The following is a 16,534-nucleotide window of genomic DNA, read 5'->3' on the forward strand; positions in this document are numbered from 1 at the left end:
GGTATAAATTCCGTAGTGTAAGCACGTTTAAGTTTTCATGTATAATGTATCTACGTCTTTGCGTGATCGAGATTTCGCAATTCTCTTATTTATTGTTGGAAAATCCTCTTACGATAGAACGAAAATGTCGACATCGATGTCGTCGAAGAATCGACGCAGCGAGAAATCTTTTTTAAAGAATACTTTTCCGTTCGAATCGTTAACGCATAAACGAACCAAGGACGAACGCTTGTTATTTATCCATAACGCGATTCTATTTATATAGCCTAACCGTTTTTCTCTTTTTCTTTTTTGCTCTACGACGCGAACGTGGTACGCGACACGTAATAATCCGCCTCTTCCGAAACATCGGATAGAAATCTTTCTCGCGAGCCTCCACACGAGCAAATTCGATCGCTGCTGCGTTACCGTTCGAATTATTACCGTTTTGTCTTGCGCAAAATCGTATAAATAATCCCGGTTAAGCAAGTAAATGCGTTGCCGGTTGAATAAAAAATTTAATTATCCCTGCGAGCAGAAGGCCAACCATTTACGAGACGTTAACGGACTAAATTGAAGTATTTTTTACGTTTTCCCGTATACAGTACGTAAATACGTAAGGTTTTACCGTTCCGTTTAAGCGCTCGCTTATGGATTCAAGGATCAACTTTTTTGAACATCGATTTCATTCGCGGTTCCTTCCATTCTCCTTTCCTTCGCACATAGCCGTACGAACTTTCTCGCCATGGAACAATCCTCGAAGGGATGAACGCCACGATAACGTTTTCCTCGTGACGAAGGAATAAAAACGTTTGTTCTAGTATGCAAACCGGATAGACTGGGTGGTGCCTGTGAAAAATCAGCAATCGGAATACGTTCGGCAATTGGTCGCCGTTCGATCGATCTAAGATAATTTGAGAGACAATTCGGAAGAAGAAAGAACGTCGAAACGAAGATACGGATCTAGAAAAGCAACGATAAACGATCTGAAAAACGCGAATGCTCGATCGAATCGGTACACGCGATTCAATAAAATAACCAATGGCTAAAATAAAAAACAATTTATTAACGACAATATCTATAATTACACTGTAATATATCGCGCATGAGAAGCGCTATTCCACTTCGTACGTCGCCTCTATTTGCCCGTTTCTGTTTGCAAAACTGCTCCGTGTCAAACCGTCGATCAAATCGCGCAAACTTACCGTTGTAACAAACGAAAACGTTCGACCGGCTCTGCGACTTCGAGTTCGTGTTCGTCTTATTCGTTCGAACGCAGACGTGGAAAATCAATCGGGGCGATCGTGAATGCAAACGAGGACGCGAATGGAAATCACACGGTAAAAACTAACGATAGGACGAAACACTCCTCGGTCATCGCCTTGCGTCCTGTCTTATTTAATTATTTATTTTTCATGCGCAATAATAGTATAGAGCGATTTACTTCGTATCACCTGTATCGATACATCACGGTGGTTTGGAATATCGAATCGGATAGCTGCGATGATGTCTCTAACGCGAGAACGTCGCCAGGAAAGAGACAGCGAGTCGAATAAAAGTTCCGATGCGAAAAGTACAATGTTGCAACGATTGTTGCGATTCCGACGATGCAGTGCGTGATTTGACGCGTTCACAGCCGTTGACGTAAAATTACGTCATGTGTAATATAGGTATGTAATATAAATAATAAACATTCTATTTAGACGAATTTTACCTCTTTTAATATTTTTCTTTTCAAGCTATCTTATCGATATCAAGCCCTTATTTATTTTAACGTGTAAAACTACCGAAGCAGAAAAAATGTAAATATTCTTCTCTACTGCAACGTCCTTTCTTTCTTTCCTCTACGTTAGCCGGACATAACACATTCCCGTATATATGTATATATATATATATATGTATGTATACTTTGAGAAATTCGACTGGAAATATTTTTCATTCGACTTGGTGACAACGACATTCGAAAATAAATTTTATGACACAAGGCTGCTGCAACTAGATTTACACACACCTACCTCTTTCAACGCGGTTTTCAATTTTTCACGCGTGAATTTCAACAAAATCGTTAGACGAAAAAGACGATGATCGATCGCAAGCCGTAAGATATCGCGTACGATCGAAATTACCATACAATCGGAAACGATAAAGCAAAACGCATCCAAGAGAAAGTCACAGCGCCAAGGATTTCGCGTAATCGTTCGTTTCGTCTAATCGAATATTCTGAATAATTCTTTCGCTGAAAAGATTTCACGAGATTTGAAGTATTGTGAAAATGATTACTTTATTTATTGACACCTAACCTATTAGGAATATAAGACGGCAATTATCGACACACGCGAAGCTGACTCGATCGATCAAACAAACGAGGATACATCGGCGTAAAGAGAAATAGAGATTTGCGACGAGAAGAGTGGATTCGTCTGGAAATATGGATCGTTCGATTACAAAATTTGAAAGCTACACAAACGTGGCATTCGATCGAGACCAGACAGTTTTCAAATATCGCTGAATTCGCTAATTTACTTGCATTTCGTATCATACGTGTAATTTGTCACGTGACGAATCTTTCGTCGACGAATTCTCTGTCAATCGTTTTTCGATAGGACGCCGAGTGTCGATGCATCGGAACGTTATGCGAACCCTGGCAAACTTACTTCTTATCGATTCAATGGAGTGCGATCAAACGAAAATAAAAACAGCAACGGAGTAACAGATAGCTCTAGTTTGGACAAAGTACGATCTACGCTCAAACGTTTGAAAACAGCCATTTCCTTATCTCATTTTCCATTTAAAACGACAGAAGTTTAACGCGAAACGTTATATGCGTAACTTATTGTACCGAAATGAATCGCGCACGTGATACTAACGTGGAACGCGTCTGAAAACACTCGACAGAATCGGTGTTGCTGTTGCTTAAAAGCCATGTTCCTAAGCAAATAGGTACAATGATATTTATACGATACGCTCGACGGCCAATCGACCATGTATCAAATATACGTGTACGATAGTATCGGTAATATTCTTGTTCGGAAAAGAAAAGGCAAAGTAGTTGCTTGTATCGATTTTTTCAAATTAATCGACGTTACGAGATCGCTTCAAACGGATCGTCCAATTGTACGCATCGACTAATTGCGAACTTTAAACTTCTCGGCTAATTTAGCGTTCCTTCGTGTAATTATTATTATTATTATTATTATTATTATTATTATTATTGTTATTGTATTATTGTTATTATTATTATTAAAAATCGTTGCACGCAAACTACAGCGATACGAGAGACAATTAATTAAATCATCTGTCCAAGTCGAAATGCAATGTTGTAATATACTTTGATGAAATATTACTTGATTTTTTTATTCGACACACAATTCGACCAACGCTACGACTCGAATGCTTCGTAATATTTACAACATTCACCGACGAAAATTATCATATAATCTATTGGAGTTTCCTTTGAGGTACGTTCACAAAAAATCGTTATTACAAGTAATCGTCGCACAAGTATGTAAGCATACGTGACGTCACCTTCGGTTAACTTTCAATCGCAAACGCTTCTTTTTTCGAGTCGATGTGTTTTCATAATATTCATCTAAATTTCACAGATTACACAATTTTCCAACCTATTTACGGCGTTAACGCGCACGTATTCTTGTTTGCTCAGGGCATCAAACATTTGCTGCATCGAAGGCATCTCGTGGCTATTGTTTTATTTTATTTAACACTCTTTTCAAAATAAATAAATCGCGATTACTTGGTTCGTTTACTCAGTAGCATTGGACGCCAGAGTATCTCTATCGGTGTCAGAGTATCTGAACTCGACAGCAACAACCGTCTCTCTCCCTCCTCTCATCCCTTCTGTATCTCGTTCTATTCTTTACTCTTCTCCTACAGTTTTCCTTCCCTACTCGTTCTTCGATTCTCCTATCCTCCGATGATTCCCAAGTTCCTAGCCACCGTTTCTTTCACACGATTCGCGCGCGCGCGCGCGCATACACACGAATACGACGCATCCTCTATATTACACTTGCACACCTTCTTCACCTTCTGTTCTTTGTTTTCGTTTCTACCGGTGCAAAAAATAGTGTTGCTATTATACTTTTTACTTGGTGTTTCCTGCATTTAAAAACTGTCGCACTTCATAAATCTAAGCACTCTGTATCGTAAAGTTATACATCGAAGTGTGTTCGTTTCGTATGACGTAAGGCTACTCGCGCTTCGAGCATCAGAGCGTGGAGCACCGACCGTGCACCTTATCAACGTCCAGTTAAGAAGCAATTGTACGGAGAATCGTGGCAACAATCGTTCACAGAATCAAAGGTAAAACACCTTTGAGATACAACGATGATCGTTTTACCCAACCTTTTTTCTAGCTCGTAATCCGTTTCTAGACACGACACTCGCACGAATGAAATACTTGCTTCGCATGACGCGAAGCGTTACGATCGTTTCGTGCTCCACACTCGTACGCTGGAGGTGTTCGCCGACAAAGACACACGAAACTAACGCCTCGTAAACACATACATATACGTGCAGCAACATCGCGTTGCGTGAATTTCGTTAACGGATATACGCCGGATCGTACTAGGAAGGAGCAGATAACTTTGATACAAGTACTATCAGCCGGTACGCGATACGTCTCGAGCGTGCGCACATACGTACGTACTTTCGTACGTTACCACCTTAAGGTTATTTATTTAGAAGTTTTCTATCTTATTTATCATTAGTACTATTACTAACGCGGTGCCCTGGCTGTCGGTAAACTACATAATGTATAGCTATACTTATATAGCTAAATAAATTAAATATATGCATATAGCTATATTTGAAATGAAACTACATTCATCGACTGAGATTGTGTTATGCACCATGCACGTGGTTCTTTTCCCCTCCGCGTGCAATAGATTTTGCATAATCCAATCGCTAGTGCTACATACTCGGGCACCAACCTCTCAAACGACATTACGATCCAGTTCGATAGCAAATGCAAATTAACTAACGATTACTCGAGCGAATCGGAAGTAAACGTTATTTCTCGTTTAAAATTCAATGTAAAATGGAAATGGATAACAAAAAAAAAAAAAGAAAAAAAATAGGCAAAAAAGAAAAAGAGAGAAAGAGAGAAAAGGATGATCGCGGAAACCTGGCACATCCCTGTGTAATTGTTTCCATTTCAATCAATGTAAAATTACTATAAAAGATATATGTATGTACATCGATCACTAAATTACATCAATTAGCGTTTCCTTTCTCTTGTTCCATTACTAACTATGGTTTACCCAGCGTCGCCTTCTGTAGTTTTTGGGTTGGGCTGCGCGTGTGTATACGTGTTAGGAACCTTAATAAGGCAACGAAGGAGCCCTGAATTTTACGAATGTATCCGTTATTTTCCGTTTTTACATTGTTTAAGCTGCTTTTAAAGCTTTACAATTTTCATAATGCTCAGGCACGAACAAAACCGTTTGTTAATTTTCTCTAAGAAAGAGACCCGGTACCTTGTATGATTCTCCTTCTGTATGCCCTTTATTCTCTATACATCGTAATTCTTCTCTTATCCAATTAGTTAATTAACTGCAATACATTTTATTTAATGATACATCATATGTTGATACAAAAAACTACAAAGCACAAAAATTACGCAAAAGCTTGTGCCACGATACCTACACATCGTAATTGGATTATTCCAAATTACAGCATTTCATAGCGAAAATATACAATTACATGTAAATAACAAATTAAAAAATGTTCGTCGTACACCGATACAAATTTCCGAATATTCGTGCGAGATGCTATTGATCGATATAAAATCTGAACTATCTAACAAAATCTACGAGATTAAACACATGATCGATCCTGTTGAATATTTCACCAATTGTTTTTCGTGCAATTTCGTGCAATTTCCTGCACACTATCCAGACAAAAGCTCTCAAAAAATATATAAATATAAAATACCTTTTTTATACCAACGAATATTTAAAGTTTTTGAACGAAACGTAAGCATAATCGGACAGAATACAACATTCGTAAAGTTCAGTAATCATTAACAGACAAAACGGCAATTTTTGTACAAAACTTTTAAACAATATTATATCACAGTACTAGCTATAAATACAACGTTTAAAAGAGAGCTGAAAACGAGAGCTAAAGCAGTGCTTCGTTAGACAGAGAAAAGACATCGACCGAAACCCTATACAAAGATTATACACATTCTGCGAGAATCACGGGGGACCGAGGCTCCATCTTTACTCCTACCATTAATGTTTTTACTATAAAAAGAAAGATAGAGAAAGAGAGGAGGGAGGAAGGGAGAGAAAGAGATCTTATTATGCTACGCATCGAAGATCGGATGGAAACAGTATTCACGATAGAACGAAAAACAAACGTGTTTTATAATTGCGACATCGCTAAAAACGTTACAGTGCGCATGAAAATATTTCGGTTCTTCCTTATCACATGTGCAACGATTTTTGCACCTGCTCGTCTCCGGAATATTTATCACTCCGTTCCTTTTTTTTTTTTTTTGTCCTTTGTCCTAAAACAACACGACCGTTTTTATCGTCTTTGTCATGTTCTTCCTTGTCCTTCTACCTCTTCTTTCTTTTCTTCTTCTTCTTCTTTCGCATTTTCATACGATAACGTGTATCTATGTACGTACGTCGTGACTATTTCTCATCCCGTATGTACATGTAAAAGCGTCTGACTGCCGATGATTGACTGGACCGTATTCAGAAGATAAAACGAATCAACCATCCGTTCGAGATGCCGTTGATGACATCGGAGGGTACGGGTTATGTACCAAGGCCGGAATTCCAGTTGCGTCAGGCTGCTGACTGGTCGAAACCGAGCAAGAAATAGAGTGTTGCTATTTCTTGGTTGGCGTGCCCCGTTGCGTCAAACCTTCGAATCGTTTGAACGTGTAATTAATGAATACCCAGTCCTTGTATATTACCTCCCCATCTTGAGGCATTGGCGCGGATGCTGTAATCGGCGAAAAAAAAAAGAATAGATGGAGAAAATTACATTCGAATTTACGTTACCGGGTAAGTAATCGTACCGCTCTTTACTTCCTCCTGGAATTGGAACAATAGTACGTCGTCATAAATGTTTAGTATACTTACGTATCTCCAATTTCACGTCGGGAAATTCGTCGAAATTGGAAGTATCGTCGATAGAACGTACTTCGACTGGAATTGCTGCTGGCCTTTCTCTGATATGTTCCCAATCGACGCCACGGAAGAAAGGGGCTAGTTTAAGTTCTTCTATACCTCTTTGCGCACCTATGGGTCGTTTTAGAAGAAGGATCGTATGAGTCGTTCAACTACTACATAGCGAAGAGTATTTTATCGACGTTTGAACATAGTATATCAAATATTAACCTAATCTTCTATCGGCTTCGCAACAAAACCTGATTATGGTATCTTTAGCTTCCTCGCTAATGGGAACTTCTGGCGGAAAAACCAAGGTTTCCCTCCAATTCATAACCTTCCGGTAAGTTTCTTGGGGATTTTCACTGCAGAATGGAGGATATCCTGAAGCAAAGATGAAAGTTATCGACAAAATTCTGCAGAAAACGTGGAAAACAAGCGGTATACGCGTTCTTCTGGCTAAAATCGGGAATATCGTGCATTTACTGGAGCAGAAACTTCAGTACCTATGAGCATCTCGTACATGATAACTCCCAAGGACCAACAGTCACAAGCAGGTCCATAACCTGTTTGTAAAAATACTTCCGGAGCTATGTAATCGGGTGTTCCTACTGTACTATAAGCCAAAGCTCTCCTATTTCTTTTCCAGCTCTCTGCTCTTCTTTTACTATCCATCGCGCCGCCGCTTCCGCTTCCGCACGATGTCACTGTAACAAAACGGTTAAACGGTGGTACTTTGAATAAGAAGAATAAGAATAAGAAGAAAGGGAAAGGTAGAAAAAGTGGCGTACTGAAATCCGAAGGCTTTGCTTGACTGAGATCTCTGTAGAAATCGGTTCTATGGGACTTTTTCAGACCCGTACATAATCCAAAATCAGAGAGTTTTATATGACCTCGTGCGTCCAATAACAGATTGTCCGGTTTGATATCTCTGTAAAAAGGGATATTATACCGGTAAGTCTCCAGGTACATCGCTTCGAATCGTTACTTCCATTAGTTTTCGTAACTCTGCATTTTACCTATGAATAAATCCCAGTTTATGTATAGAGTCGATCGCTAACGCTGTCTCCGAGATATAAAATTGCGTGCACTCTTCGGAAAGCGTATCTTTCTTCATCAGCAACGTCATCATGTCACCTACAAGAACACGCGTATTTCGATGATTTTGTCCTTTCTTATAAATATACGTGGACAAGGTGCAACGATCGGGACACTAGTTGTAATTTAACGTAAAATAGGATATGGTTGCGAATATTTGTCGTAATCGAATTATGTAATGAAATCAAGGAGCGTGTACGTGTACGTTTCGTAGCAATAATTTGTAAGAAAGAGAAGGCAACGAACAAATAACAAGTAAAAGTGTACACTAGCGCGAAAGCTATAATTGAAATGAAAGCTTACCGCCTGGAAGAAACTCCATGATTAAATACAAATTTATAGGATCTTGAAAGCTATAATACATTTTTACGACCCATTGATGATCCGCTTCCACCAGGACGTCTCTTTCCGCCCTGACGTGCGCCACTTGCTCTTTTTCCAGCATGTCGGCTTTTCTTAAAATTTTCATCGCATATACGTGTCCGGTATCCTTCTTTTGCACGAGTCGTACCTATTCGATACACAACGACAACAAGATTACAGAGATTATCTTTAAAAATCGTTGGCATTCTACGCGTTTCTTTTAGAGAGTAACCGTTTTTCGATCACGGTAACATTTCAATTAATTTATCATGCAGCTTTCTGCAACGCAAATTTACCTCTCCGAAAGCACCTCTGCCGATAACTTTGAGAGGCTCGAAATCTTCGACGCCAAGTCGGGAACGTTTCAAACGAAGAAATTCAGTTTCTTTCTGAGCATGCTGCAACCGTTTCTCCTGCTTCTGTTGTTCCGACAGACCCTCGTCTTTCAACGATTCCTCTAATTTCGCGAGCCTTTGCTTTCGCTCGATGTGCTGAGCTATCAGATTACTGTAGTAATTCTCCAACGTTACCTAAAGCCAAAAACACATAAATGTCGATAGGAAAAGCAAACTATCCACGTACGTACGTACATGGTTCGCATGTACCGAAAAATGGGTTAAACAATCTCTTACTAGGGCAATGTAAATGAAAATGCCACGGCTAGCGTGCGCGTTTTTCGTACAGATATCTGTACGCATCGTTCAAACGTTAATTTACAACCGTTTGAAATTTACTTACGCAAGGATAAGAAATACGACGAATGAAAAACGAAAAGCGAGATTGTCAGTGAGAGAAAGAAAGAAATTACCTTGGCCTTTGTAGCTTTGTCCAATGTATGGCCGCTGAAACGGATCGTGCTCTCTGTGGCCGCCATCTCCAGCACCCCTGTAATACATGCAAAAGGAGGTCACTGAGTGCCGCACACCGATCTCCAGAAGCGAGGTCTCGTGCCGTGACAATGACACAAATCCTTTCGCACCGAAACCCTTCGATCTAGTTAAAAACGGTAATGCGAAGGGACCAACGACCGAAACTTCAAAATTTCCTCCATTTATCGCACGATCGTCGATCGTTGTCTCGTAAGATATCTTCCCAAAAGTTTATTTATAGAGCTACATCGAAAGGCGCTGTAGTCTGGAATCGATACGATTGACGGATATCGGTAAAGAGACACGTAGGAATAATCGGTTCGTGCACCGTGCGTCGAATATCGGCCGTCTCGAAAGCAACACGAACGTTCTCTCGCGTAGAGCAAAAGTTGACTAGCCTTGGAGTTTATTAAATAATGGCTGCGGTGAATGATCGTGCAACGTTCGGTCGAGACAGTGTTTGCGTACTGCAGTCACGGAATCGAAAATCTGTTTCTCAGCGGATAGCGCGACATCGATTAATATCCTTCGTATCGGATGCTTTCGATGATGTCACCTAACTCTAACAGCGATATCGAAGAAGCTGAGAAATGCCGAGTAACTTGGCGCGTTAAAAGGTTCGAACGTGGAGTCGGGGGAACTGGCCGCGGTACTTGAAACAACGTTGATACGTTTTCGTTCTTCGTTTCACTCGACCAAGTGGTTTATACTTACTGGGAGAACAACGTCGCTGCTCCCTTACGATTCCGCGAATACGAGGACCATTTTACCGGAGATACGAGAACGAACACAGACGCGGAGATACGAATACGAAATCGAATCGAAGAAATATATGTGCCGAGATATAGCGAAGAGATCGAACGGCACGATTCGCCAGCTTCGCGTACGTCTCCGGTACACTCGTCCTCAAGGTATATTTCGCGATTCGATCCTCGCACAACTAGGGAGTAGGTACAATGACGTCACGCGCTGATTACATTACGGTCTGCAAGGCCGCATTAAACTATTCTAGAAGCCATACTTTGCGCGTCTCTTGCGTTCAGTCTGCAAATAAAGGGTAACATAAGACACGCGAACAACGTTCTTCTTGCACCGTTCTCTACGCTACCCGACTCTTCGTTCCGACTTTTGTAATTAATCTCGTGTTCTTTCGCCGCTTGGAATACTAAGAAAATCTTTCGATCGCCGAGACTGACTCACTCGTCTTATCTTCGATAATTCTTCTTTAAAATCCGATAGAATTACGACTCGTTTCGACGATATTTGAAACAATTTCGAAAATCACTGGATACATTTATCGCGATACGATGCGGAGAACGATTACGATCGATTGTAAGATGCGGATCAAAGATACGCAACGCCGTTGATCGTACGGCTTCTCTTCGACACTGGTTGCGTAAAACGCGTACCGTCAGTGTTTTCGTTACTAGCCGGTCTTCTCTGTTGTTTCGGCGTTGCGCGGTCGAAGAGTTCGCGACTATTTTGATAAGGGTAATTTCGTTTCCTTCTTTCGCCAAAATCGTTCGTGACATCGAGACGACCTTACTGCTGCGAAATAGCGATCGAGCAACCTAGATATCATTGAGAATCGAACTGACTCGAACCGCTGAATTGGAAACGGCAAACGGCACGATGATAAATAACCTGTGCACTGATAAATAATACAATAGATTCGCGGACAAACGCCGACGTTTCAAAAACTTTCGAGGGAAAGCGTTTCCCGTTTCGATCGCTGCACGGACGATACTTAATACTCGTTAACGTTAAGAAACTATCGTACGAGAAACCGCGATGTAACGAATAAACAGGCACATTGCCAAAATGAATCGTAACAGAAACAGAATAGAGCATAGAGTAAAACCATCGGAACTTTGGATATTACGTGCACAACGTCGTTGAACTTCGGTTAGAAATCGTGTGAAAGCGAGAACGTTGATTGCATCTTGCTATAACGACCTTCGATCGAGTCGAATGTAGTTTTAACTATCAGCAACGCCACTAACTATATATGTAGATACATTCACCTTTTCAGCTATGTACTTTGCCATATTTCTTTACATTGTATCGAGTACTGTGCGCGAAACGTGTTTGGAAGCGTGACGTTGTAATCCTATAAGGAAACCGATAAAAATATGAATTAATTACTTATTTCCTTGCTAAACTGTCCTTTCCCTATCTCGTACGTCGATGATTCTTTTGCAAATTGAACGATCGTCGAAACGGCCTTCTACTTTACAGCAACGTTTAATCAGGGAATCAAAGCTTTCGAATTTTTGCTAGTCGAAGGCTTGCGACGACTAAAGTCCCTGATATCACGCGCGCGAAGAAATTACGAGGCAGAAATTATGGTGGTGTACGTGGCACACGGCGAGTTATCGACAAATATCGCCGGCATTATCGAATAAAGTTAACGTATCATCGCAGATGCTCTTACGTTTAGACCGTGCCACTTACTCTCGGAAACGCGCGTGCACGTATCAACAAAACGCTGTCTCACTAATATCCGAGATGTTCTGCCTGGTCTTCTTTCCTTTCGAATTTCTTCCGTATCGCGATACACCATCGAAATTCCATTCTTTGGAAATTGGGTTAGAATCGATCTTCCGTTTACAGTTCGATAAAACGAAATGTTACGCGTAGAACACAAATTGGAGAGTATTTTTATAGAAAGTATCGACGACGGAACGCAACATCTCGAAACATCTCGCAACAAGCGTACGAGTATGCGCGTGATGCGAGAAACTGGACGTGTTCGAGTAAGAACATGGAGTAACGCTGCGAGCCGTCTACCGCATTACCGCAAGTTGGCGTAAGTGGGCGAGCATCGAGGTTTTTCGACCGGAAACGCTTGCCAAAGCATTTCGGATAAAAATCTAAAAATTTCCTCGTAACTTTGCCTTTGAGGCATAACGCTTTCACGAATAGGTTTAAACAATTCTAACAGCCGTGACGATTGTTTTTAACGCCATTTTCGGAAATTGATCGACGAACGAACGATGTCGTCGAACGAATTATTTTCATTCTTCGAAAGTAACAACGACTATAACGTTAACGACGAGGATTGAATCTGATCGACGCTGATCGACTATCGCGGACAAAGAGAAACCGTTTAGAGGTAGGAAGCGAAACGCAGGTGAGATAATACGCAAGAATAAGCGTAAGTTTATTCAGCCTCAAGGGCTATTGTAATATTCGTTCGATAACGTCGATGTCGTAATATTTAACTTGAAATTACTCTGAAATTGCTTTGAACATCAAGTTCGTCTTTTGTTCGCGAATCGCAGATGTATCGATCGCTGCGATCAAACTCGAGAAAGGCAGAGAGAAAAGAGAAAGGGGAAAGGAATGCGCGTTTTGTATTGCTACGCGTCCATAATTACTCGGAGCGTTTATTATATTTTTATCCAGTTCTGACGATAATTCGCGTAAACTACGGCGGAAAAAGGGAAACACGGGAAAACGGGACAACCAAGAAAAAAGCGCTATGTCGGGGAACGGCGAAGGACTAAAGATTAGCTGTATGTATGTGTCGCGTGCACATACGTATCACGCGTTACGCTACGAACATACCAACTATCGAGAGCATGAGTCACGTATGCGTAGGCGTCGATGGTAATGGTGCTTATCGTCGTCAGCACTTTTAAAGATTATTTACATTCGACGACCGTGTAAATAACGAAGGCGATCGGGCACCTTCTTCCTTAGCGCACACGTACGCTACTATGGCGAGTAATTGCGGAAAACCGATTTCTTTTTACGTGATCGACGGTTACGGCGTTCAAACGGCATGCATTTTCAAACACCTCACGTTTTCGCGACGGTGAACGAACGGGTAATGCCCGCCATAAAAATCCTGTGTAGATATTCTTCGAGACACTTGCAATTCCGATCATTCCTGTTTGCAAGATGCTACGAAAATTATCTATGTCGATACGCGCGATTCTATACGCTGATCACTGACGCGTACGATACTTTACTTTCGTCTCTTCTTTTCAACGCCGTCAGAACTCGCGTTTTTCCTTCTCCTTTCTTCCAAACTCTCGTTTATCTTCGCGATTTGCTCCGAGCTAGCCGTTCCATGTTTTCTACCGATATTTTCTTCCTATCCATTTTCATTTTTTTCCATTTCGTCGCTACCGACACTCGCCGATTCAAACCTTTTTCATAATTCATCGTCATTTTCTCTGTTCTCGATTCCTAAGACCCGATTCGAATTATCTTTTACTCTTTATACCTTTCGTTTGAAACTTCTTTCCTTTTTATTTTCTTCCGCTATCTTCAAAGACGAAACTTCGGAGTAAGAAAAACATTCTCACGATGGTTGATCGTACTTTCTCATCGTACGCATTTACGCGATGTGAAGTTTCGTAAAACGAGGCGCGTTAATTGCGTGGAAAGGCCGTATAATTTTAACCAACGATAATTCCCTGTAAATATACAATTACGAATATCTGCTAAGAGATAAAAGCGCCGCTATAATTTATTCGCTATGATTGGTTTGAAAGACCAAGGAATGTTCGCGACCGACGTCACAGTTATATACAACGAATCTAAAAAGCAGTAGCAGTACCTAAATTTATCTCGAGGATACACGCGGCGACCGCTCGGTGCAGCATTGATCGATACTTTGCTACTAAATTCGACAAGATTTCGTTGAAGATTTCTTTTTCGATACCGCTCCATGCGCTCCAAAAAATATCTCCAAATATAACGCGTATACAACTAACGTAGAAACATAGAAAAAGATTAACAAGAAACGTCGTTATTAAATTTAATTCGACGTTTATTCGTAACGATTCCGTCGATTTTCTACATAGAATCGTTCAGCAATCGATACGGTTATACGTACGTACGTATGTATACAGGGTGGTTTTGGTAACCGATGGTACAAGCGGAAAGGGGGTGATTCTACGCGAAAAAAGAAGTGGAAAATATAGAATAAATTAGAATAAATTAGAACGGGACGTGATAAAGTGCACGCGTACCGAGCGAAAATTCAAAGTCGATTTTCTCGAAAACAAAGCCTCGAACGAAAAATTTTTATTCTATATTTTCGACTTCTTTTTTCGCGTAGAATCACCCTCTTTCCGCTTGTACCACCGGTTAACAACCACCCTGTACAATCTTGACCGAAGGAAAATCGAAGCAAGACGACTTTGTGCTCGCTTCGGAGCAGGTATATGTACTCTAAGTGGCTATGTTCGATCATGGTATATACCGATCGAATTAAATACGAAATACGATTGTTTAGGTCGATATGCATGTACATACATTCTTTGTATGCAGTTGCTTTATACGAACTTGGTAAAACGTTATCATTCCGCTTGAAGCTATCGCGCGATCGAGCAAATAATTCAGAACGATGTCGCGAATCGACCGGAATTGACCAATTAACAATTAGACAGTACGTATTCGTCAGTAACCTGAGTAATCAATTTTTTATCGTTTAATAAGTTTTATCGTCTATGTATCGATTTTCTTCGAGCAACGCCAAACGAGAATTCATCGCGTGGTATAGCGGAATTAAACAAACGGTACATTCACCTACAAAGCCGAACAACCATACGATTTTCTGAGAAGAGACCCTTTCCGAAGCCCGATTCTTGATTCCGCTTCTTTTCAAACGTGAATTAGATTAGAAGCATCGTTTATTTTCGCGATATCGAACAAACGTACCGGTGAAAGAAGACTAGCCTGATCTACGTTCCTGACGCGGCCTATATCCTTGCTCGATTGGAAACGAGAGGTCAACGTAGCTCTAGGCGAAACACGATCGAACGATCGCTTTCTTTCGAACAATATTCTTAAAAAGCCGTGCTTATTTTCAGCTATCGCCAGCAAGTGCACGCGTACGAACGTCAAAACTGTCGTACTTGTACGAGCAATAGGCTCGTTCGAAGAAGTTCGTCGTTTTGCGATGTAAGATATTTTTATAAATATTTCCACTGTTCCGCGTTCTTTCAAACTTAATACGTATATCGCACAATTTATAACGGTTTATACGCGATCGATTCTTGCTGATTGTATCGGCCAAATATGTATATACAAAATTTGAGTCTTTTCTTTTCCTCTTCTTTTCAGTGACTCTCGCGTTTGCATTTTTCAACATTTGCCAATTTTACCGACAGACCGAAATGGTTTGATCGTTGCTCTTGTATCTGTAGCGCGAGTAGTCGTAAACGATCGATATCGATTCGATCGCTTTATCCGGATAAAAACAGTCCCGCATCGGTTCCATGCAGAGGCGTAACTCGAGGAAAAGCTTTTACTTTGAGGAACGTCTCTTTACGAATAACGTCTCTTTGATAGTCAGCGGAGACGACCTTTGAGAAAAATAACATCTTCGTTCGATCCGAATAGTCGCGAGATACAAGCGATTTCTCTCAGGTGTGTAAGCGTGTTTCGTTCTCCATGAATAAACATTGGTTAGAATTTAAAAAAAAAACCGTCTCAACGCGCTACGGCCTCTTGTTATTTGTTGAAAAAAGAAACGAAAAATATCGAAGGTTACAGTTGACGTTACTCACTTTCCGCAGGCTAGAATTTGATTTTATTGTACGATGGTTTCGAAAAGCATCAGCTACGTATATATTATACTAACGTACCAAAACCGACGAGACCACTCGTAGAATAATAAATCGTAGGAATGGTGGAATGGCTGAAAGAACAACAATGGTCGTAGCGCTTGTATATATCACATGTATGTATATCTGTGTCACGCGGATGCCCGAGCCTGAGTCATTCGCTCCCGTTCGCTCGCTCGAGAGTTCGTTGCTCATCGTGGCTTCGTACCATGCCCCGGTCCCGTCCCGTGCTCTTTCACCTACTAACGGTTGGTTTACCGTTCTTCGACTCTTACCGAACGCACCACTCTACACGAGCCGCGCTTGCACATCAAAAGGCCCGATCGAACCGACCATCGTTCTTCTTCTCCGCTGGGGATACTCGTGCAAATCGAAACGAATGTTTCCGGTTCGAGGAAGACGTTTGCAAGGAAATGCAGAAAATCGAGTCGACTCGCGGAAAGAACGAGTCGCTGCGAAGCGCAACTTCTACCAAACTCGTGGACGTTTGTTTATAGTT

General features: G+C 40.9%; 1 protein-coding gene across 14 annotated transcripts in view; it reads right to left on the reverse strand.

Annotated features, from left to right (window-relative positions):
- Positions 1-1,025: 1,025 nt before the first annotated feature.
- LOC117211872 (serine/threonine-protein kinase tricorner) overlaps positions 1,026-16,534 on the reverse strand; it is a 45,379-nt gene continuing 29,870 nt past the window's right edge. For 12 of the 14 annotated variants that reach the window (XM_033456139.1, XM_033456142.1, XM_033456137.1 and 9 more), the window contains 9 exons: positions 9,391-9,467; positions 8,879-9,112; positions 8,523-8,730; positions 8,141-8,258; positions 7,913-8,052; positions 7,628-7,828; positions 7,353-7,505; positions 7,095-7,253; positions 1,026-6,954 (listed from right to left, as the gene is read on the reverse strand). In XM_033456139.1, coding sequence (XP_033312030.1) covers positions 6,839-6,954; positions 7,095-7,253; positions 7,353-7,505; positions 7,628-7,828; positions 7,913-8,052; positions 8,141-8,258; positions 8,523-8,730; positions 8,879-9,112; positions 9,391-9,467 — 1,406 coding nt within the window. In that variant the 3' untranslated portion in view covers positions 1,026-6,838. Of the gene's footprint in view, positions 6,955-7,094; positions 7,254-7,352; positions 7,506-7,627; positions 7,829-7,912; positions 8,053-8,140; positions 8,259-8,522; positions 8,731-8,878; positions 9,113-9,390; positions 9,468-10,166; positions 10,354-11,905; positions 12,030-16,534 lie in introns of those variants that run through there. The other 2 variants (XM_033456140.1, XM_033456148.1) reach the window with 2 other exon arrangements.

Source organism: Bombus bifarius, unplaced genomic scaffold, assembly GCF_011952205.1.
Source record: "Bombus bifarius isolate JDL3187 unplaced genomic scaffold, Bbif_JDL3187 scf7180000008263, whole genome shotgun sequence".
In the NCBI taxonomy this organism is placed as follows: domain Eukaryota; kingdom Metazoa; phylum Arthropoda; class Insecta; order Hymenoptera; family Apidae; genus Bombus; species Bombus bifarius.